At 43.6% G+C, this 25,757-nt stretch overlaps 1 protein-coding gene across 2 annotated transcripts in view; it reads right to left on the bottom strand.

The window, feature by feature from the left end:
* Positions 1 to 25,757, bottom strand: part of RALY (RALY heterogeneous nuclear ribonucleoprotein) — a 506,407-nt gene that overhangs the window by 48,906 nt on the left and 431,744 nt on the right. For both annotated transcript variants that reach the window (XM_073555403.1, XM_073555402.1), the window contains 2 exons: positions 13,368 to 13,440; positions 338 to 385 (listed from right to left, as the gene is read on the bottom strand). In XM_073555403.1, the coding sequence (XP_073411504.1) occupies positions 338 to 385; positions 13,368 to 13,440 (121 nt within the window). The remainder of the gene's footprint in view (positions 1 to 337; positions 386 to 13,367; positions 13,441 to 25,757) is intronic.

Raw genomic sequence — 25,757 nt, 5'->3', positions numbered from 1 at the left:
ATATTGTTCGAATATGTCAAAATCAGATTCGGGGACAAAATCCGAACAAATTCATTCATCTCTACTCACAATACCCACCATGCTCTTTGCCTTCATCCTAAATAAGATCAACATGTCTGGATAGGTCTTGTGAGCTTTCCCTTTCTAGGTTGGTCGGAGGATTGAGCACATTAATGCCATCCCTCCTGTCGTGCTGCCTTACAATGCAGAGATGTGATTGCATTTTGTAGACTCTGATTTCTCTCCTACCCCCCCCCCCCCCCGCCGCTTCAATGCAATTCACACTGTGACGGGAGAACAAAAATAGGTCAGAGTGCATTCACGCAGCTTCACTCACCTCTCATAAAACTCATCTCTGTAGTAATCAAAGTCAAAATCATAGCCGCTGTGGAGAGAGTAGAGAGAATTTTAAATTGCAAGCACACTGGGCTAGAAATGCTTTTCTAGACAGATAGGGAGGCATGAGCATAAGTGTCTGTAAGGCAAAGTCCTGCTTCTCGGACACATTACCCCTATTCCCCGATGGCTTCCCCCTGATCCTTCCATCCATCTGCAGAACACTAAATGACACATTTAATATGTCATTTATATTTAACCTTTCGTCTGCTGGGAGACTCGTCTACCATACTAGTCACATTTTCTACACATTGCGGTAACTGTGTGAAGCTGGGGAAAATACATTTCTCATTTTCTATTCCCTCATCAAAGAATGCATGTGTTACATTACAACACGGTTTCCTCTGTTTTAAGGATAAAGGATAAAAAGAGATATTGTACTTTTCTTAATACCAACAGTTGGTTACACAACAAGGCAACATAAATTTTGTCAATCCTGTGTTGTGCTCACATAGAGTTCTTTGATGTGGCATTTGAAGTGGATTTGCTTCAAAATCCATACAAAGAAATGCTTCAAATACTCGTTAAATACACGTTGGTGTAGATTTCGAAGCATATCAAAATTCACATCAATAGTTCACAGTGAACATAGAGTCTTTTCACTGAGTTTGTGGAGTGGAATTTGAGCGGAAACAAGTTTTTGAGGCGTTTTGAGATTAAGACTAGTGAAGAGCGACTATACTCGTTGCTTGGGTTTTTCTGAGCATGCTCGAGTGTCCTCCGAGTATTCTGGCGTGCTCAGAGATTTAGTTTGTGTCATCGACGCAGCTGCATGATTTACGGCTGCTAGACAGCCTGAATACATGTGGGGATTGCCTAACAAACAGGCATTCCTCACATGCATTCAGCCTGTCCAGCAGCCACAAATCATGCAGCCGTGTCGACAGAAACTAAATCTCCGAGCACGCCAGAATACTCAGAGACCACCCGAATATGCTCAGGGAAACCCGAGCAACAAGTATACTCGCTCATCTCTAATTAGGACTCGTAGAAGCGCCAGAAAGGCATGAGATGGCCGTACTCCGTCAGGTCTCCTATTCTTATGAATCACTCCCCTGACACTTGCACCACCGCATGTAACCATGTTTTCTACTTAATGGATTAAACTGTAAATTCATACAGGATTGGGTGAGTACTGCATTTCTTTCCATTTCTTATGATTCAAAACAATAATAATGTTCATTGTTAGGATAGCTTCCAAGTGGAAGGCACAAAGGAAAAATATGCTGGTGGAGGAACCACTGCAAAAATGACGGGTTTTTCCTGAAGTGGCTTTGCCTGGGAAAAATTGTCTAAAAAGCACCAAGCGCACATAGCCAGTTACTGCTCAGTTTCTGCTCCAAAAACCACACAGATTTTCAAGAAGTTTTTAAAGCAGAACTGAGCAAAAACTCTTCAAATCTTCCTCAAAACTGCTAAGATATTTAAAAACTAAGAGATTCTGCTATGTCCTAAAATAAATAAAAAAACTGCAAAAAGATGCCATGTGCACATAGGTACTGAGTGCAAACGTCAAGCTTTTGAGAAGTGTTGAGACTTGGAGATGGATTTGGAAGGTTTCCGCTTGAAAACCTGTTAAAAAAAAAATCTGTGTGCACATATAAAAATGTAAATTAAAAGCACGCTGAAGAAAAGTGTCAAAAATCACTTTAAAACGATGCTAAAAAAACATGTTCCTTCAAGGCAAAGACAAAATCCACATGTTTTTAGACGCCATAAGGCCAACATGCAAATTTGGTGAGTTTTTTTTACCTCAGTATTTGTAAGCCAAAACCAGGAGTGTAACAATCAGAGGAAAAGTAGAATAGTAACACGTCACCACTAGTGTTGAGCATTCCGATACCGCAAGTATCGGGTATCGGCCGATACTTGCTGTATCGGAATTCCGATACCGACTTCCGATATTTTTTCAATATCGGAAGTCGGCATCGGAATCGGAAGTTCAAAGTTGATTGACAGCCTGACGTCATCATGATGCGCGGTGTGTGCGCATCATGATGCGCCGTCATTTCGGGCCTTCCGGGGGTCTCTGCCGGCCTGCCGGGGGGCTGTGCCGGCCTGCCGGGGGGCTGTGTGGACTGCCCGGGGTCTGTACCGGCCTGCCGGGGGGCTGTGCCGGCCTGCCGGTGGTCTGTGCACCCTGTGGGGGTCTGTACCGGCCTGCCGGGGGGCTGTGCCGGCCTGCCGGGGGGCTGTGCTGATGTCCGGGGGTCTGTGCAAGCATCGTCCGATGGGACTACAAGTCCCATCTGGCGATGCCTGCTACCATGACAGTGATTGACACATTAGCCAATGATGGGACAGTAGTAGTCCCATCATCCGGCTAATGTGTTAAATGTTAAAAAAAAAAAAAAAAAAAAAAATACTACATACATGCTACATGCTACATACATACTACATACATACTACATACATACTACATACATACCACATACATACTACATATATACTACATACATACTACATACATACTACATACATAACACATATATACTACATACATACTACATACATTCTACATACATACTACATACATACTACATACATACTACATGCATGCTACATACATACTACATGCTACATACATACTACATGCATGCTACATACATACTACATGCTACATACATACTACATATATACTACATGCATGCTACATACATACTACATACTACATACATACTACATACATACTACATGCTACATACATACCACATACATACTACATACATACTACATGCTACATACATACTACATATATACTACATGCATGCTACATACATACTGCATGCTACATGCATGCTACATACATACTACATACATACTACATGCTACATACATACCACATATATACTACATACATACTACATACAATACATTCATACAATACATACATAGACATACAGTACATATAACATAGAGTAACATACTTACCAATACTTGTCACATTGTTCCCCGAAGCCATTGTCTTTTACGGAATAAATATTAACATAACAAACCACAAAAATACTCACCCACGATCCGAAGCAGTCCACGAGTGTGTCCCACGACGATCTTGGGTAGAGAACTGCAGCATCAGCTGTTGCTGCCGTTCTCTACGGGCTGCAGGAATCCAATGACGGAAGGTAGGTATCCTTCCGCACTGTATTCCTCCGCCACTTAAAAAAAAAAAAAAAAAAGTCCCTAGTCTCACTTTATGCCATTGCTGTGTGGGAATTATATGTAGTATGTATGTAGCATGTAGTATGTATGTAGTATATATGTGGTATGTATGTAGCATGTAGTATGCATGTAGCATGCATGTAGTATGTATGTAGCATGCATGTAGTATATATGTAGTATGTATGTAGCATGTAGTATGTATGTAGCATGCATGTAGTATATATGTAGTATGTATGTAGTATGTATGTAGTATGTATGTGGTATGTATGTAGCATGTAGTATGTATGTAGTATATATGTGGTATGTATGTAGAATGCAGTATGTATGTAGCATGCATGTAGTATATATGTAGTATGTATGTAGTATGTATGTAGCATATAGTATATATGTAGTATGCATGTTGCATGCATGTAGTATATATGTAGTATGTATGTTGCATGTAGTATATATGTAGTATGCATGTTGCATGTAGTATATATGTAGTATGCATGTTGCATGTAGTATATATGTAGTATGTATGTTGCATGTAGTATATATGTAGTATGAATGTAGCAAGTATGTAGTATGAATGTAGCATGTATGTAGTATGCATGTTGTATGTATGTAGCATGTAATTTTTTTTTATTTTTTTTTTTACATTTAACACATATTAGCCGGATGATGGGACTACTACTGTCCCATCATTGGCTAATGTGTCAATCACTGTCATGGTAGCAGGCATCGCCCGATGGGACTTGTAGTCCCATCGGACGATGCCTGCACAGACCCCCGAAGCCTGCACAGCCCCCCGGCAGGCCGGCACAGCCCCCCGGCAGGCCGGCACAGACCACCGGAGCCTGCACAGACCCCCTGGCAGGCCGGCACAGCCCCCCGAAAGGCCCGTACAGACCCCAGAGAGGCTGTACAAGGGAAAAACAGGATTTTTCTTATTCCGATACCGGAAGTCCCATAGACTTGAATGGGACTTCCGGTATCGGAATCGGCGATACCGATACTTTTTTTTTTAAGATCGGCCGATCCATTCCGATCCGATACTTTGAAGTATCGGACGGTATCGCTCAACTCTAGTCACCACTTCTGGATTTATCACCAACTCCTGGTGTTGGTTTAAAAATACTGAGGTAAAATACTGAACAAATATTCAAAGTGTACACATGGCCCAAGGCTAGAATCCCACGAGTTTTTGGTGGCTTTTGTACGCTGCGTATTTTTGAAAAAATGTAAGTAATTTATTCCACTTAATGAGTGTAGAAATTGTGCATAAAATCTGCAACATCAAAAGCTCACCGTGGCAACGTAGCCTAAAAGGAACGTTTCCTGAAGTGGTTTCCATTTGAAAAACTTGTTTTTAAATGTTTCAAAAACTCTGTTTCAGTCGAGCCTAAGGCCTCATGCACATAGCAGATTGTCAGAAGTTGTATCAGAGCACTCACTGTAGTGTATAGGGCCAGCATTATGAGCTGTAACAGTTTTAACAAAGCAATGTTGTACTTGTATTTGTGCAGTCGATATGTGACTACATATTAAATGCTAAGCACCATATTTCTTTTACAAGCCCCTATTTGATCCCTGGTATCTGCACAGCGAGATGTGGGTTACTGTAATTATGGTGTTTAACCAATTCTCTTTTGAAGTCATCAGTAATTTACATTCAAAGAGGCAAGATTTTACAACTTAATGGGATTGGGTTTAGATTTTTTTTTTTGTATCAAGGCCCCGATAAATCCTTAAATATGAGAAATCCAATAATTATTTTAATTGCCTTTGAAATTACTGCAAAACCGCTACAGATTTCTTTTATACTTTCAGTCTTACTAATTGGTTTTAAAAGATAATTGTGGCATGATAACCCTTTTAAAGCCAAGGGGAAAACTGAGCCCTTTGCAAATTGGGTTTTAGTGCGCTTTACCTTATAGTGCAGAATTCAGGGTTTGGTGTCAGCAACGCCCAGCAGGGGCCACACATAGCCACAAGGGAAAGATCTTTTGTATGATACGGGTCATAAATACTAGTGCAATAGTTACAGATATGATGTTTTGGTGTCTGTCACATTACATTGACTGTAAATTTGTTTGAGAAAAATGTCACCATACACAGTCTGAGATCAAAATAATCATCCTTTTTCATAAACCGCCTTCCACCCATCCTGCACAAACAACTACAGACCAGTCTCCAATCTCCCCTTCATCTCTAAACTGTTGGAGGGCCTTGTCTGCTCCCGCCTTACCCATTACCTCTCTACTTAATCCCTCCTAGACCCTTCACAGGCCTGCTTTTGCCCCTAAATGCGACAAAAACTGCACTCATCAAAGTGACCAATTACCTTCTGACAGAAAAATGTAACAGTGACCACTCTCTGCTCATTTTTCTCTACCTTACGGCAGCTTTCGACACTGTTTACCACCACATCCTACTCTCTAGGCTCCAGTCATTAGGCATTAAGGACACTGCTCTCTCCTGGTTCTCTTCCTATCTTTCTGACCACTCCTTCAGTGTTTTGTTCGCTGGTGTAGGGAATGTGGACTGACGTACGGACCTGTCTGTAGAAGAAGGGCGGAGGTGTAGTGTATAGAAGGTAGACTGTTGTAGTAAAAGAGGGAAAACAGCTGGAGATAGGAAGGAGGGCTGCAGTATTGGATTTTGACCATCAGCGGGCAATGGACAGCTGTGAGGTTAGGACTGAACAACAGCCATTGGCTAAGAAAACTGTTGAGTCATGGTGGGCAGGGTTACCAGAACAGAAGTGCATAAAAGAGGGAGAGAAGGTTCTGGAAAAGTCATTCAGCGAAGGGAGCACAGGAAACAAGAAGCATGGCTGAGGAGAAAGGAAGTTCCTGAGGGGACTGACAGTTGTGTCAGTTACGGGGGGTGGCCCTGACAGGATTAGACGCAGACAGAGACAGCAGAGGCCACAGACAGAGACAGCCTGGGGTACCACTAAATCGAACGGACTCGGACTGGTGAAACGCTGTGGTGATAGGCCTAGGGCAGCCACAGAGACAGAGCCGTGAGGGACGTCCATTTGTCAACGAAAGAAAGTGAAGGTACCCGGGCCTGTGTACAAAGTCAAGCAGCTACTGTGTGTAGCTGAGGGAATCGTCGAGCGGCTGCTGTGTGGGGCTGTGGAGAGTGACGAGCAGCTGCTGTGTGCGGCTGTGGAGATTGACAAGCAGCTGCTGTGTGCGGCTATAGGGATTGTTGAGTAGCTGCCGTGTAAGGCAGCAGAAATTAACGTGCCGTTGCTGTGAGGTGCTGTGGATCGTGGAAGGACGATCAATAAAGAAGACCTGTTGAACACGATCCTGTCTCTGTCTCAAGTCTGTCTGCGGCATGTAACGGACCACCCCCCGGTCGGTTGCCCTCACTCCTACCTTACCTACACTGGCTCAACTTCATCCCCTCTTTCTCTCACTGTTGGGGTACCTCAGGGCTCAGTCCTTGGCCCCCTTCTCTTCTCTCTCTACATGGCCCCAATTGGACAGACCATCAGCAAATTTGGCTTTCAGTACCATCTTTATGCTGATGACACACCACTATACACGTCATCCCCTGACATTACCCCCGCTATACTACAGAACGCCAGTGACTGTCTATCCACAGTCTCCAACATGTCGGCCCTCTATCTGAAACTCAACCTCTCCAAAACTGAACTTCTCCTACTCCGTCTACTAACCTCCTTAAATCTGACATTGCCCTCTCTGTGGGTGGCACCATAATAACACCCAGGCAGCAGGCGTGCTGTCTGGGTGTTACGTTTGACACCAATTTCTCCTTCACCTCCCATATCTAATATCTTGCCCGCTCTTGCTGCTTACACCTAAAGAATATCTCTAGAATCTGTCCTCTTCTCACCATGGAAATAAAAACCCTCACCGTCGCCTTGATCCAGTCACGTCTGGACTACTGTAATGCTCTATTAATTGACCTCCCCCTTACTCGACTTCCCCTCTCCAGTCCATCCTTAATGCAGCAGCCAGGGTCATCCATCTGGCTAATCGGTACTCAGACGTGTCCGCTCTTCGCCAGTCATTACACTGGCTGCCCATTCACTACAGGAGCCAATTCAAAGTTCTTGTTCTCACCCACAAAGCTCTCTACAGTGCGGCACCCTATATATATATATCTATATCCCAAGAAACACAGATAAATAAACTAACACTACTATATGAAAGTGGAGTGCATTATACCATATAGAGAACTATGGTGAGTGCAGTATACTGCATGGAGGACTATGGGGACAGCAGTATACTATATGGAGGACTATGGGGACTACAGTATACTGTATGGAGGACTATGGGGGTGCATTATACTGTACGGAGGACAATGGTGAGTGCATTATACTATATGGAGGACTATGGGGTGCGTAATTCTATTTGGAGGACTTCGGGGAGGGCAGTATACTATATGGAGGACTATGACAAGTGCTTTATACTGTATGGAGGCTTATGAGGAATGAATTATGCATTATAGAGGACTAAGGGGAGTGCATTATACTCTACTACAGTATACTGTATGGCGGACTATGGGGAGTGCATTATACTGTATGGAAGACTATGGGGAGTGCATTATACTGCATAGAGGACTATGGGGAGTGCTGTATACTGTACGGAGTACAATGGAGTGCATTATTATATATTGAGGATGGTGCTGGAAATGTGAGACATATGTGTCTGTTGAAATCTCTGCAGCCAAGTCCTGGCTGGAACAAGTTATGTCAGTATGGGCCAAATGGAAAAGACAGAAAAAGTGAATGACTTCACCAGAGAGAACATCAGCTGTAAGTCACTATCTGTAACTGTACTGTAATCTGTTACATGTTCTGCATGACTGATATCGACCACTATATGGTCACCATATGGCAGTAATATCAGTGCTGGTCTTTGTATAGAGATTGTTTTAGTAACAGCATGGTCATCTGCTGGGGTTCTCCTACATCCACTATTAGGGTTTAGTGATGGGTCATTCGCGAACGATCCGAGACAAAGAGCCGGCTTTCAGTGAGAACCATTAAATTCCCTGAATGGCTCTCACTGGGCATAAAATCCCGGTGTTCGGCAGATGTAACTCCACCCACTCATCAATTTAATTGGTTACTAGCAAGTGGGCAGAGTTTTGCCATGTGTGGGCATGGCTTCGGCTGCATTACGTCAGCAAAATATGTGCTCACATACTGTGAACACATTTTTAATAGGAATCCATTTAGGATCCAAAAAGAGCTGGCTCTTTTTGGTGAGCAGAACCATGAGAGCCAGATCACCGAAAAGAGCCAGACTGCCCATCACTAAGGCTAGTTTCACACTAGCATTCAGCAGCACTGCAGATGGCAGCCTACTTCCTCTTTTTGTTCTCCATTAAGCCCCGCCCACTGCCGTACCTCTTCATTCACCTCCTCCATGAACCAAACCCTACTACCCTATGCCTCTGCTAAGACATTATCGAGTGCATGGGAGCACTGGACTAACCACACCCTCTCCTGTGATTAGCAGATCACTGTCTATGGACATTCTACATAGAGCTGTGGTGTGGGCGAGGTCAGTTTACTCAGCTCTGCTTCATGCTACATCGAAGAACTCTGTGTCACAACTGCTGCTTCCAGTAAACTGAGTGATACATCGTTGGAATCAGGATCTCTTTTCCTACATCATGCTTCTTTCAGATGAGTTAGCAAAAACCTGCTATCAGATTCCCTTAATTATTTTTTGTATTTACATAGCCTTTAAAGACTGAAAAAAAAGTGTTCTTTTTTTTTAAGTTACGAGAAACAGCACCGCTCCTGTCTATGGACTATGTTTTTGGAATTGCAGCACATTCTCTTTATAGGGTTTGTGCAACAGCTCTCCCTTCAACTAAATATGGCATTAGATGCTGCTGTAGGGCATTTGCAGAGGGAACTGTGCAACATAGTTAGAATGGGGAATGTGCACAATACCTGCGGGTGTCAGATGTTGGTCTTGGCTGTCATGCATTATCATCTATCTATGTGGAAGTGTTCACTAATTTTGCAATCCATATTACTAAAATTACTAGGTAGTGATTTTTTGCTCTGGTTGCTTAGTTGAGGTTCAATTAAAGCCTTCCATTGCTTGATGCATACATCTATTGCTTCACTCCCCCTTGGCAAAGAGGTGTACAGTATTTGTTTTTGTCCAAGCCCAAAAGTGTGCCCCAACCACACTTTCTAAATTACTCTAGATTGTACTTAAAAGAATGTAACTATAACACACTGATAGCAACACTCAGAAGAAATGCTAGTCTAAGGGGGTCAGATTCCTTGTAGGAATGCTCGGACCTGACACTCATAATGTGGTGGTGCACTATTTGCTGGAAAAACTCAGGGAACGTGCCATCTTCAGTGCATAAAGAGGGCAACACATCATCATGTAGAAATTTTAGATATCCAGTGGCATTGATGTTTCCATTGATGAAGAGTAGCCCCACTATCTTTGTACTCCATATACCACACTATACTATCATTTATGGGTGTCAGGTCTGAGCATTCCTACATGAACAGTTTCCTGGAAAGTAGATTGGTTGTCGTGGGCCAGTTGAATGGCCACCAAGGTCTCCCGATCTGACCCCCTTAGACTTTTATCTTTGGGGTCATCTGAAGTCAATTGTCTATGCTGTGAAGATACGAGATGTGCAGCATCTGAAACAATGTATACTGGAAGCCTGTGCTAGCATTTCTTCTGCGGTGTTGCTATCAAGAGTGGGTGAAGAGGGTTGCATTGACAATCCAAAACAGTGGGCAACACTTTGAACAAATTTTATAAGTGGTCATAAACTTGTAAATAACTCATGAAATAATAAAGTTATGTTAAAAAAATGCACACCATTGTTTTTCTTGTGAAATTCTCAATAGGTTTGATGTGTCACATGACCCTTTTCCCATTGAAAAAAATAAAGTTGGATCCAAAATGGCTGACTTAAAAATGGCCGCCATGGTCACCACCCATCTTGAAAAGTTTCCTCCCTCCCATATACTAATGTGCCATAAACAGGACGTTGATATCACCAACCATTCCCACTTTATTTAGGTGTATCCATATAAATCCAAACACACAGTAATCTCCAGCGATCTCAGGCAGGATGGTAGTTATAAAAAAATATTCCTTTATTTCTTTTCGTTAAAAGAACATGTTACAGGTAGTGGATACCCCAGTGGATGGTAAAAAATCCAACGAGTTTCAACTCAGAAGAGTCTTAATCATGGGTTTTTTTTCATATCCATATAAATGGCACATCCTGTAGTACTAATAGTGGTCCTATTACCGGGCTTATTGGAGCCACTATTTTTACTAGATAATATTTAACAGAACAATTACGCACAAAAATAATCTTTGTCCTGAAATCTAAATCAAACTCTCCGGCAGCACGTTTTCTGACCATTATTAATTTCGGTGGTGGAGGAAGTGATTTTCAGTTGATGAATACGATGCCTGAGCCACTCAGGTGGCGTACAAACTTGTATATAGGTCCTTTATAGCTTCACTAGCTGAAGAGCCCGGCGCTGCCCGGGCATAGTAACTAACTACAGTTAGTTATAACAAATTATAATGATATATATATATATAAAGCTGAGTGTATAGCCCCGCCCACTCCGCATGGCCACATTCACTATAATATCCCACATCATCCCGTCAGCAAGAGCTACCGGACTACTACCCCTAATATCCCACATCGTCCCATCAGCCAGAGCCACCGGACTACTAATATCCCACATCATCCCATCAAAGCCACCGGACTACTACCCCTAATATCCCACATCATCCAATCAGCCAGAGCCACCGGACAACTACCACTAATATCCCACATCATCCCATCACAGCCACCAGACTACTACCCCTAATATCCCACATCATCCCGTCAGCCAGAGCCACCGGACTACTACCCCTAATACCCCACATCATCCCATTTGCCAGAGCCACCGGACTACTACCCCTAATATCCCACATCATCCCGTCAGCCTGGGGTCAGAACCAGAGTGCTGAGTGGAACGGTCCTAACTTCCATACCAGGGATCCCTTTAAGAGAGGCCTGGGGTCAGTACCAAAGCGCAGAGTGGATTTGCCCTGACTTCCATACCGGAGATCCCTTTAAGAGAGCCTGCGATCACAATCAGAGCGCTGAGTGGATTTGCCCTGACTTGCATACAGGAGATCCCTTTAAGAGAGCCTGGAGTCAGTACCAGAGCATTTGAAGGCAATTGCCCTGACTTCCATACCGGGGATCCGTTTAAGAGAGGTCTGGGGTCAGAACCAAAGTGCTGGATGGATTTGCCCTGACTTCCATACTGGAGATCCCATTAAGAAAGGCCTGGGGTCAGTACCAAAGCGCAGAGTGGGTTTGCCCTAACTTCCATACCAATGATCCCTTTAAGAGACCCTGGGGTCAGAACCACAGAGCTGAGTGGAACGGTTTTAATTTCAATAACCGGGATCCGTTTAAGAGAGGCCTGGGGTCAAAACCAAAGTGCTCTGTGCTACTTTCTGGGGGGCAGACAATGGCTGGGAGCTTATGTTCCCAGGGATGCTAGATTTCTCCCACCCAGTCAGCATAGGTCCCAACCCTCCTAATTCCCACGGGACAAACCCGATTTCTGGTCCTTATCCCGCCGTCCCGGCCGGGAAGCTTTCTATCCCGTGGTCGCATGACCGCAAAATACAGCAGAGGCCAGCCAGCACAGTGCGGGGATCGCCGTGTCACATCCACAGGGAGCACAGAGCTCACCTCCAGCCCAGCCCCAGGAAGCAAGAACCCGGAACTACAGCTACCGTATATCACCAAGGAGATGCGCCCCGTCCTGCAGCAAGTGCCCAGAGAGCGTGTGGTGCTGTGAGGACGCGGTCAGGAGCTCAGGTACACGGAACACGCTGAGTCTGCGGGGGGACAGTGGAGTCTCGGGGACAGAGAGGAGTCCGGAGGGGACAGAGAGGTCTGGAGGGGACAGTGGAGTCTGAGGGAGATAGGAGTCCGGAGGGGACAGTGGAGTCTGAGGGAGATAGGAGTCCAGAGGGGACAGTGGCATCTGGGGGAGAGAGAGAAGTCCGTAGGGGACAGAAGGGACAGAGGACTAGAGGGGTCAGATGACTCCAGAGGGGACTGAGGAGTCTGAGGGGGAGAAAGGAGTCCAGAGAGGACTACAGGGGACAGAGGAGTCTGGGGTGGACAGAAGGGACAGAGGCATCTGGGGTGGACAGAGGAGAACAGAGGAGTTTGGGGTAGACACAGGAGTACAAAGGGGACAGAGGAGTCTGGGGTGGACAGAGGAGTACAGAGGGGACACAGGAGTAAATGGGTGTGGCTTAAAATGGGTGTGGCTAGGGGCATGGCCTAAAATTTGTCGTAGCCGCCGCCGCCTTTACCCCTCTTTACCTTCTTCAAAACTTGGGAGGTATGCAGTCAGTGTGTGCTGAGGTGTTGTCAAGTGGGAAAACTTGCTCATAGCAACCAATCACAGATCAGCTTCTGTTAACCAGCTCTGGTGAAATGAGAGATGCTTAGTGATTGGTTGGTGATACACACATACATATATTCAGTTTTATATATATATAGATATACATAATTTCCTCTTTATGTGCAGGGAACATAGAACAGGAAAGTGATCCTTGTGTGACAGGAGAGCCCCATTGTGGATTTTAACAAGGAATATTCATTACAGATTAGCTAAACTACCCTAAAGAATTTTGCAGTATATTTTCTTATTGAAAAATGGTCCATGCTTGGAGGATTGAAAATACAATGAAGTAAGTAGACTTATCTAGCATTAATTTATCTTGAAGTATTCATTAGAGTTTACACTTATCTCTTACCTGTACAGTGCGGCCGTGGCACGTTTCAGGCCTTTGGGTCTGTTGGGCTTGGGCTCCCCTGCCATGTTGATATCTATTGAGAGAATTAAGATATGTTAAATCTTCTAGAAGTCTTAATGCGTGTCCAGTCATGAAAAAACTAAGCGCACCCTCTTCGAATTCTATGGCTTTAGGTATCAGGTCATCAAAAAAACAAATGGGCCTTAGAAGGTCTCAGATTACACCATCACTATGCATGTAACAAAACTAGCCTAAGCTGCGTAAGGATTGTGTGAAAAATTAAGTACACCCCATGAATCGGTGCGTTGTATAATCACCTTTAGCAGCAATAACTTGAAGTGATCATTTTCTGTGTGACTTTATTAGTCTCTCACATCGTCCTGGAGGAATTTTGTCCCACTCTTCCTGGCAGCATTGTTTAAGTTCATTGAGGTATGTGCTTGTGGAGAGTGACATATCAGCTCTGGCTTGTCAAGGTAAGGAGGCTTATTCTCCGTGAAATGCTCCTCTGGGAAAATAATAAATAATATGCAAGTTGCCTCTTCAGAGAGGAAGAAGACTTGAACTCATAGCGCCACCTGTTACATAAAGTAGGGTTCCCCAGCTCCAGTCCTCAAGGCCCACCAACAGATCATGTTTTCAGGATTTCCTTTGTATTGCACAGGTGATGCAATTATCACCTGAGCAATACCAAAGAAATCCTGAAAACATGATCTGTTGGTGGGCCTTGAGGACTGGAGTTGGGGAACCCTGATATAGAGTTCAAGTCCTCTTCCTCTCTGAAGAGGCAATTTGCATATCATTATCCCAGAGGAGCATTGCACGGCAAATAAAGCCTCCTTTCCTTGACAAGCCAGATCTGGTATGTCACTCTCTCTACAAGGAGAAACCTTACCCCTTAGACATCAAGTCCAGAGCCTCTCACCTAGCCAAATCAGTTCTCATACTTTGCACTGACGAGGTCCAATAGCCCGAAACACCGTGTCTGCAAATTGAGATTCTGATTTGGCTTTTATCCTTAGTCATATTACAAGACTTGTTAAAGGGTTGATTGTGACTTGTAGGATCGCTACTACCAACAGGTGGCGCTATAGAGTTCAAGTCCTCTTCCTCTCTGAAAAGGCAATTTGCATATCGAGGTATGTGGTCTTTCTTTATGCACAGCTGCTCTCTTAAAGCATAACTAAACCTTTCTACGTTTTTTTCATATTTCATTGCCTTCATAATTGCAAATAGATACGAAAAAAAACAAGAGGTGCACAGCTCACAAGATAAGACCACACAACTCCTGTCTAACTGTGCACACAACACCAAGTTCGGATTCAGTAGAAACCATAGGCAACGTAGCCTGTGCATTGAATCTGTACCTCACTCTGTGTAAAGGCCCCGTTACATTTAGCGATCCCGACCACGATACGACCCGGTCAGGATCGCTGGTGCATCGCTAAATGGTCGCTAGTGAGCTGCCAAACAGGCAGCTCTCACTAGCGACGCAGCGATGCTCAGCGGTCGTTAGTTACCTGTCAGATGTGGAGATGATGACGTCTTCCACCAGTGTACATGGCTTGCTCATCGGTGCCAGCAGGAAGCTGACGACGAGAAATGGACCAGGCCGATCTCACGCAATTAGCGATATCCAGCGGGGAGCCGGGTCGGAGGTGTCACATGTAGCAAGATCGTTAGCGATATCACTGCTGCGTCATAAAATCGGTGACGCTTTAGCGATATCGCTATGTGTAAAGCCCCCTTAAGCGATCAGCCAGGAGCTGTGCAATCCTCCCTCCTGAGCTGCTCATCTTTCAGGAGGGAGGGGTTTTAGCGATCAGTTGGGGTTTCAATATGAAAACATTCATCAATCTGCTGGTAATTATAAAGGCAATGAAATTTTAAAAAATATTAGAAAGGTTTATTAAGGCCCTGCCGCAGCATTGCAATACGCTTGAGGTCTGGACTTTGACTAGGCCATTGCAACTCCTTGGTTCTTTTCTTTTTCAGCCATTCCTTAGTAGATTTGCTGGTGTGCTTAGGATCATTATCCTGTTAGAAGACCCAATTTCGACCAAATTTTAGCTTTTGGATAGATGGTCTCATATTTTACTTTATAATTAATTATGAGCGAACGTGTTCGGGTAAGCCTAGATCGTCGCATCCTGGCACCATCCTGGTTGAAAACTATTTATCCCCCAGACATCGAATATAGTGTGGAATAGAACGACAGACAGGTATAGTATATTGTTGTTTGTTTTATTTTTGGTTTATTACAGGAGATCGAGGGCTTCGGTGGAATTAGGCGTTTGGTGAGTATAACTGTGTTTGTTATTTTTAAATAAAAAAGGAAAACTGTGTTTTGTTTTGTTTCTAATAAAGAACTTTATTCTGGCTGTGTGTTTATTTACAATATAACGATAGGATAACAATACAAAGGTGACATCAACCCCACAAATATGAACCCACTTGCCACCGCTACTGGGCAAGTGGGAAGAGTCGGGCAAAGTGCCAAAATTGGTGCAAATAAACATGTGCCTTTTCTGGTCAGCTGCAGGCTGCTATTTTTAGGCTGGGAGGGACCAATATCCATGGCCCCCTTACCAGCCTGGGAACACCAGCCCCCAGCTGTCTGCTTTAGCAAGGCTGGTTGTCAAAAATGGGGGTGGCCACGCCGTTTTTTACAATTTTTTATGTAAATAATTTTTTTAAAAAAGCGTGGGGACTAGTGTTGAGCATTCCGATACCGCAAGTATCGGGTATCGGCCGATACTTGCTGTATCGGAATTCCGATACAGACTTCCGATATTTTTTCAATATCGGAAGTCGGCATCGGAATCGGAAGTTCAAAGTTGATTGACAGCCTGACGTCATCATGATGCGCGGTGTGTGCGCATCATGATGCGCCGTCATTTCGGGCCTTCCGGGGGTCTCTGCCGGCCTGCCGGGGGGCTGTGTGGACTGCCCGGGGTCTGTACCGGCCTGCCGGGGGGCTGTGCTGGCCTGCCGGGGGGGCTGTGTGGACTGCCCGGGGTCTGTACCGGCCTGCCGGGGGGCTGTGCCGGCCTGCCGGTGGTCTGTGCACCCTGTGGGGGTCTGTACCGGCCTGCCGGGGGGCTGTGCTGATGTCCGGGGGTCTGTGCAAGCATCGTCCGATGGGACTATAAGTCCCATCTGGCGATGCCTGCTACCATGACAGTGATTGACACATTAGCCAATGATGGGACAGTAGTAGTCCCATCATCCGGCTAATGTGTTAAATGTTAAAAAAAAAAAAAAAAAAATACTACATACATACTACATGCATGCTACATACATACTACATGCTACATACATACTACATATATACTACATGCATGCTACATACATACTGCATGCTACATACATGCTACATACATACCACATATATACTACATACATACTACATGCATGCTACATACATACTACATGCATGCTACATACATACTACATACATGCTACATACATACTACATGCATGCTACATACATAACATATATACTACATGCATGCTACATACATACTACATGCTACATACATACTACATACATACTACATACATATTACATGCATGCTACATACATACTACATGCTACATACATACTACATATATACTACATGCATGCTACATACATACTACATGCTACATACATACTACATACATACTACATACATACTACATACATACTACATACATACTACATGCATGCTACATACATACTACATATATACTACATGCATGCTACATACATACTGCATGCTACATACATACTACATACATACCACATATATACTACATACATACTACATGCATGCTACATACATACTACATACATACTACATGCATGCTACATACATAACACATATATACTACATGCATGCTACATACATGCTACATACATACCACATACATACTACATACATACTACATGCATGCTACATACATACTACATGCTACATACATACTACATATATACTACATGCATGCTACATACATACTACATGCTACATACATACTACATACATACTACATGCATGCTACATACATACTACATACATACTACATACATACTACATGCATGCTACATACATAACACATATATACTACATGCATGCTACATACATACTACATGCTACATACATAACACATATATACTACATGCATGCTACATACATACTACATGCTACATACATACTACATATATACTACATGCATGCTACATACATACTACATGCTACATATATACTACATGCTACATACATACTACATGCATGCTACATACATACTACATACATACTATATGCATGCTACATACATACTACATGCTACATACATACTACATACATACTACATGCATGCTACATACATACTACATACATACTACATATACACTCACTGGCCACTTTATTAGGTACACCATGCTAGTAACGGGTTGGACCCCCTTTTGCCTTCAGAACTGCCTCAATTCTTCGTGGCAGAGATTCAACAAGGTGCTGGAAGCATTCCTCAGAGATTTTGGACCATATTGACATGATGGCATCACACAGTTGGCGCAGATTTGTCGGCTGCACATCCCTGATGCGAATCTCCCGTTCCACCACATCCCAAAGATGCTCTATTGGATTGAGATCTGGTGACTGAGGAGGCCATTTGAGTACAGTGAACTCATTGTCATGTTCAAGAAACCAATCTGAGATGATTCGAGCTTTATGACATGGCGCATTATCCTGCTGAAAGTAGCCATCAGATGCCTGTTCTTAGCTGAGAGGAGTGGTACCCAGTGTGGTCTTCTGCTGCTGTAGCCCATCTGCCTCAAAGTTCGACGCACTGTGCGTTCAGAGATGCTCTTCTGCCTACCTTGGTTGTAACGGGTGGCAATTTGAGTCACTGTTGCCTTTCTATCAGCTCGAACCAGTATGCCCATTCTCCTCTGACCTCTGGCATCAACAAGGCATTTCCGGCCACAGAACTGCCGCTCACTGGATTTTTTTTCTTTTTCGGACCATTCTCTGTAAACCCTAGAGATGGTTGTGCGTGAAAATCCCAGTAGATCAGCAGTTTCTGAAATACTCAGACCAGCCCTTCTGGCACCAACAATCATGCCACGTTCAAAGGCACTCAAATCACCTTTCTTCCCCATACTGATGCTCGGTTTGAACTGCAGGAGATTGTCTTGACCATGTCTACATGCCTAAATGCACTGAGTTGCCGCCATGTGATTGGCTGATTAGAAATTAAGTCTTAACACACAGTTGGACAGGTGTACCTAATAAAGTGGCCAGTGAGTGTATACTACATATATACTACATACATACTACATACAATACATTCATACAATACATACATAGACATACAGTACATATAACATAGAGTAACATACTTACCAATACTTGTCACATTGTTCCCCGAAGCCATTGTCTTTTAAAGGAATAAATATTAACATAACAAACCACAAAAATACTCACCCACGATCCGAAGCAGTCCACGAGTGTGTCCCACGACGATCTTGGGTAGAGAACTGCAGCATCAGCTGATGCCGCCGTTCTCTACGGGCTGCAGGAATCCAATGACGGAAGGTAGGTATCCTTCCGCACTGTATTCCTCCGCCACTTAAAAAAAAAAAGTCCCTAGTCTCACTTTATGCCATTGCTGCGTGGGAAATTCCCACACAGCAATGGCATAAAGTGAGACTAGGGACTTTTTTTTTTTAAGTGGCGGAGGAATACAGTGCGGAAGGATACCTACCTTCCGTCATTGGATTCCTGCAGCCCGTAGAGAACGGCGGCATCAGCTGATGCTGCAGTTCTCTACCCAAGATCGTCGTGGGACACACTCGTGGACTGCTTCGGATCGTGGGTGAGTATTTTTGTGGTTTGTTATGTTAATATTTATTCCTTTAAAAGACAATGGCTTCGGGGAACAATGTGACAAGTATTGGTAAGTATGTTACTCTATGTTATATGTACTGTATGTCTATGTATGCATTGTATGAATGTATTGTATGTAGTATGTATGTAGTATATATGTGGTATGTATGTAGCATGTAGTATGTATGTAGTATGTATGTAGCATGCATGTAGCATGCAGTATGTATGTAGCATGCATGTAGTATATATGTGGTATGTATGTAGCATGTAGTATGTATGTAGCATGCATGTAGTATATATGTAGTATGTATGTAGCATGTAGTATGTATGTAGCATGCATGTAGTATGTATGTAGTATGTATGTAGCATGCATGTAGTATGTATGTAGCATGTAGTATATATGTAGCATGTAGTATGTATGTAGCATGCATGTAGTATATATGTAGTATGTATGTAGCATGTAGTATGTATGTAGTATGTATGTAGTATGTATGTGGTATGTATGTAGCATGTAGCATGCATGTAGTATGTATGTAGTATATATGTAGTATGTATGTAGTATGTATGTAGTATGTATGTAGTATATATGTAGTATGTATGTAGCATGCATGTAGTATATATGTAGTATGTATGTAGCATGCAGTATATATGTAGTATGTATGTAGCATGCAGTATGTATGTAGCATGCATGTAGTATGTATGTAGTATATATGTAGTATGCATGTTGCATGCATGTAGTATATATGTAGTATGCATGTTGCATGCATGTAGTATATATGTAGTATGTATGTTGCATGTAGTATATATGTAGTATGAATGTAGCATGTATGTAGTATGAATGTAGCATGTATGTAGCATGTAATTTTTTTATTTTTTTTTACATTCAACACATTAGCCGGATGATGGGACTACTACTGTCCCATCATTGGCTAATGTGTCAATCACTGTCATGGTAGCAGGCATCGCCCGATGGGACTTGTAGTCCCATCGGACGATGCCTGCACAGACCCCCGAAGCCTGCACAGCCCCCCGGCAGGCCGGCACAGCCCCCCGGCAGGCCGGCACAGCCCACCGGAGCCTGCACAGACCACCGGCAGGCCGGCACAGACCACCGGCAGGCCGGCACAGCCCACCGGAGCCTGCACAGCCCCCCCGGCAGGCCGGCACAGCCCCCCGGCAGGCCGGCACAGACCACCGGAGCCTGCACAGACCCCCTGGCAGGCCGGCACAGCCCCCCGAAAGGCCCGTACAGACCCCAGAGAGGCTGTACAAGGCAAAAACAGGGTTTTTCTTATTCCAATACCGGAAGTCCCATAGACTTGAATGGGACTTCCGGTATCGGAATCGGCGATACCGATACTTTTTTTTAAGATCGGCCGATCCATTCCGATCCGATACTTTGAAGTATTGGACGGTATCGCTCAACTCTAGTGGGGACCCCTCTATTCATGATAACAGCCTTGTTGAAGCTGACAGCTGAGGGTTGCAGCCTCCAGTTGTGAGTTTTGCCTGGCTGGTTATCAAAAATACAGGGGGACCCATACCGTTTTTATAAAAAAATTATTTATTTACAGTGCAGGAGCGGCTGATGAATACTCCCATCCGCCGCTCCTGCTCTCGCTGTTATTAGCGGCTGCAGGTGTAGGATGATGGGATCAGTAGTTCTGTTAGCTAACACTAGTGACCAGAGGTAAACTTTATACCTCCGATCACAGCTGAGCGCTCACGCTGTCTTTTGACAGAGTGGAAACTGCGGCTCTCTGACCGGCGGGGATGATTTCATTGCCGATCAGAAGCGGTGTTTCCCACGCTGTCATGCACATGACAGTGTGGCAAACACTGGATGTTCGGGCCCCCCTTTCCAGTGAATTGGGTTCGGATCAGAGTACTGTTCTGGTACCTAAACCTGAACTTTTTGTAACTGTTCGGCCGAATTAGCCGTACCTGAACATCCAGGAGTCCGCCCATCTCTAGTCTTTGGCTCTCAGGAAATAACAGAAAAAAGTAATACCAACCCAGGTCATGTACAGGCTCAGACTTGCCCATAGTGTAAAAGGGGAATCCCCCGGTGGGCTCCTGTGCAGATCTGGGCTCCTAATCCCAATGTATGGGAACTACTTGGCATAATGCACTTGATTCATTCTGTACAGAAAAAAACAGCATCTCATCATTATTATTATATAGCGATAAAGGTAAATTTGTGAACGAGGTTAGTGTAATATTTGTATACAGGTGAAAAGTGGACCCCCCTCACAGTCACTGATACTGATGGGACCTTGGCACCCCAGTTCGACACTGGTCATGTACACCAATTATTTCACAGAAAATTACGACCTATAATATAAAACCTACAGTTTATTAGGTATAATTTAAAAAAATCACAAATGCCAGATATATATATATATATATATATATATAGGAAGTAAAGCCCCCAAATGGCAACTAAACATTTATGTAGGGGACCTACAGCGGGTTTGGAAAGTATTCAGACCCCTTTAAATTTTTCACTCTGTTTCATTGCAGCAATTTGGTAAATTTAAAAAAAAAAAAATTTCCTCATTAATGTACACTCTGCACCCCATCTTGACTGAAAAAACAGAAATATAGATTTTTTTTGCAAATTTATTAAAAAAGAAAAACTGAAATATCACATGGTCATAGTATCCAGATCCTTTTCTCAGACACTCATATTTAAGCCACATACTGTCCACTTCCTTGTGATCCTCCTTGAAATGGTTCAACTCATTCATTGGAGTCCAGCTGTGTTTAATTGAACTGATAGGACTTGATTGGTAAAGGCACACACCTGTCTATATAAGACCTAACAGATCACAGAGCATGTCAGACCAAATGAGAATAAAGAGGTCAAAGGAACTGACCAAGGAGCTCAGAAGACAGAATTGTGGCACACATCTGGCCAAGGTTACAAAAGAATTTCAGCAGTACTCAAGGTTCTTAAGAGCACAGTGGCCTCCATGATCCTTAAATGGAAGACGTTTGGGACCACCAGAAGACGTCTTAGACCTGGTCATCCAGCCAAACTGAGCAATCATGGGAGAAGAGCCTTGGTGAGAGAGGCAAAGAAGAACCCCAAGATCACTGTGGCTGAGTTCCACAGATGCAGTAGGGAGATGGGAGAAAGTTCTGCCAAGTCAACTATCACTGCAGCCCTCCACCAGTCGAGTTTTTATGGCAGAGTGACCCGACGGAAGCCTCTCCTCAGTGCCAGACATATGAAAGCCCGCATAGAGTTTGCTAAAAAACACATGAAGGACTCCCAGACTATGAGAAATAAGATTCTCTGGTCTAATGAGAAGAAGATAGAACTTTTTGGTGATAATTCTAAGCGGTATGTGTGAAGAAAACCAGGCACTGCTCATCACCTGCCCAACACAATCCCAAAAGTGAAACATGGTGGTGGCAGCATCATGCTATGGCGGTTTTTTCAGCTGCAGGTAAAGGACGACTGGTTGCAATTGAAAGAAACATGATTGCAGCCAAGTACAGAGATATCCTGGATGAAAACCTCTTCCAGAGTGCTCTGGACCTCAGACTTGGCCGAAGGTTCACCTTCCAACAACACAATGACAGCTAAAATAACAAAGGAGTGGCTTCAGAACAACTCTGTGTCCATTCTTGACTGGACCAGCCAAAGCCCTGACCTAAACTCAATTGAGCATCTCTGGAGAGACCTGAAAATGGCTGTCCACCAACATTCACCATCCAACAAGATTGAATTGGAGAGGATCTGCAAGGAAGAATGGCAGAGGATCCCCAAATCCAGATGTGAAAAACTTGTTGCATCATTCCCAAGAAGACTCATGGCTGTATCAGCTCAAAAGGATGCCTCTACTCAATACTGAGCAAAGGGTCTGAATACTTATGACCATGTGATATTTCAGTTTTTCTTTTTTAATAAATTTGCAAACATTTCTACATTTCTGTTTTTTTCAGTAAAGATGGGGTGCAGAGTGTACATTAATGAGAAAAAAAAAGAACTTTTTTGCATTTTCCAAATGGCTGCATTGTAACAAAGAGTGAAAAATGTAAAGGCGTCTGAATACTTTCCGTACCCATTGTAGGCCCTATTAAAATCATACTAGGTATGTATATTTTGACTTAATATTTAATAAAAAATCATCTCTCATATGTAAATGAGGGAGTTTTGGTACACCCTTAGCATGGCTTATCCCTTGGTGCACCGTCATGCCCCCTTATTTGAATAACAGAGTCCATACCATACAGTGATTGATATGTCTCCAAATGTGAAAGACAGCGCATTTACACTAGATGTAAATCAATGCTGACCCCTTCCTATCCTTGAAGGTTGCATCTTGTTAGAAATGCCATGAGGAGCCCCCTGCTCCTCATCTGCTCTCCATGTTCATCCCTGTTATATCCTATCCCATCAAAGAAGGAACTAATAGAAAAAACGGTAAATCCCATCTCTATGAAGTATAACTACAATTTTAATGTAGCAACCAGACCAAATAAAATTATATTGAACACTAACCATAATATAAAATTATACGCAGCAAGCAATCCACCAGAGGAAGTTCTGAATGTGTCAGCTATGCCTACTGAGGTTCAACATAACCCACGACAATAGAATAATAGAAAATGTGCTTATTTAATTTCTAGTCACATTCAGCAAATGACCTTTGATGAGTCAGATAAATACTCATTTATCTCAATGTGTTACTCTTCCCTTTATATGGAGGTTCTTCAGGAGATAATTAGGGGGGGGGGGTGTCCATAAGAAAAACAAACATTCTAGTTAGTTGTTCCCATGATCCCCAAATGTGCAATAAATGACAAGTAGAGAATGCTGGAGCACTTATATCAGCTGCTCCAACATATAGGCAGCACGCTACACTCGGTGGATGGTGTGTGTTTCAGCCAAGCTGTGCATGATTATGATCATTGTGTCTCAGGCACAATAAGGGACCTGGAAGAGGATACAAAACCAACGTACTACTGCTTCTGTCTTCTATTTTATTGAGAACTTTATCATACACAGAAGAAATTATACTTTTAAGGTCGGGATCACACATGCAAGAAACTCGGATGAGTCTCATAACTTAATACCCGGCACTGCCACCAGCACTCGGATTGGAGCGCGCGGCTGCATAGAAATATATGCAGCCATACGCTCCACTCCCGAGTGCCAGCGGCAGTGCCAGGTGTTAAGATGCGAAACTCATCTGATTTTCTCGCATTTCTTATCCGAGCCTAATGGTTCTATAGGACTTGGCAATCAGATGATCAGTAGGGGTTTGCCTGGCATAGCAGATCTGCTGTATTTTCTATTTTCCCCTGTTATTTGGGCATGTATGGATGCGCCGGTTACAGTGAGCAAAATCACTAAATGATCTGACATCTGACTGGGATGATTTAGCGAATCCTGCTTTGAGCAGGGGGTTGGACCAGATGGCCCAGGAGGTCCCTTCCAACTCTACGATTCTATGATTCTATCTCTCTGGGAACATATTATGTAAAAAAGTTTCACATCACAACATCAGTTAAAATACAAACAACATGAATAAAAAATAAGTACCTCACTAAAACCCTGAATAAAATACATTTTATTGCAAATGTTGTGTAAAACCAAAAAAAACAAGCAAAACATACATATATTTGGCACCACATGAGTAAATTAGATAATGAATTCAGCAGATTATTTGGTGTGAAACATGAATACTAAAAAAACTAACAAAACATACAAAAATTACTTTTTTTCTATAGCTGCATGATAAACAAACTTTATATATACACCACAATAATTTATATATATCCAAAATTAATACAATTTCTCCAACATAAAACAAGTTCTCATATAGCCACTTCCATTAAAAAAAGTTAGCGCTCCTTCAGATTTAGGTTTCTAATAAACGAGTTTTATCCATGTTTTTCACAGATAGAACTCATACCTTGTATAGACAACAACAACAAAAAACTAGATGTGTATTTCCTGTAGGAAGCACAGATAGTGCTTTGAAATGGTGCCCGGGCTGCCCCTTTAACAGAGACTTGCCTGCTGCCCCTGCAAGAATTTCAACTCAGGATCCGTTTTAACTGTGGTTGCCTCTCAGGGGTCACTTTGGCCTGTGGGGCCCCTCAGGGTCAGATTCGGTGGGCGGGGCCCCTCAGGGTCCGATTTTGTGGTCAGGGCCCCTTAGGGTCTAATTTGGTGGCCGGGGCCCCTCTGGGTCCAATTTGGTGGGCGGGACCCCTCTGGGTCTGATTTGGTGGCTGGGGCCCCTTAGGGTCCGATTTGGTGGCTGGGGCCCCTTAGGGTCTGATTTGGTGGGCGGGACCACTCTGGGTCCGATTTGGTGGGCCGGGCCACTCTTGGTTCGAATTGGTGGGTGGGGCCACTCTGGGTCTGATTTGGCGGGCGGGGCCACTCTGGGTCTGATTTGGTGGGCGGGGCCACTCTGGGTCCGATTTGGAGGCCAGGGTGGCTCAGCCTCCGATTTGTAGGCCAGGGTCGATCAGCCTCCGATTTGGAGGCCAGGGT

The sequence above is a fragment of the Dendrobates tinctorius genome, unplaced genomic scaffold (assembly GCF_039654945.1).
Source record: "Dendrobates tinctorius isolate UK_male_01 unplaced genomic scaffold, ASM3965494v1 ptg000223l, whole genome shotgun sequence".
Taxonomy (NCBI): Eukaryota; Metazoa; Chordata; class Amphibia; order Anura; family Dendrobatidae; genus Dendrobates; species Dendrobates tinctorius.
This window is presented reverse-complemented; position numbering and strand designations above follow the sequence as displayed.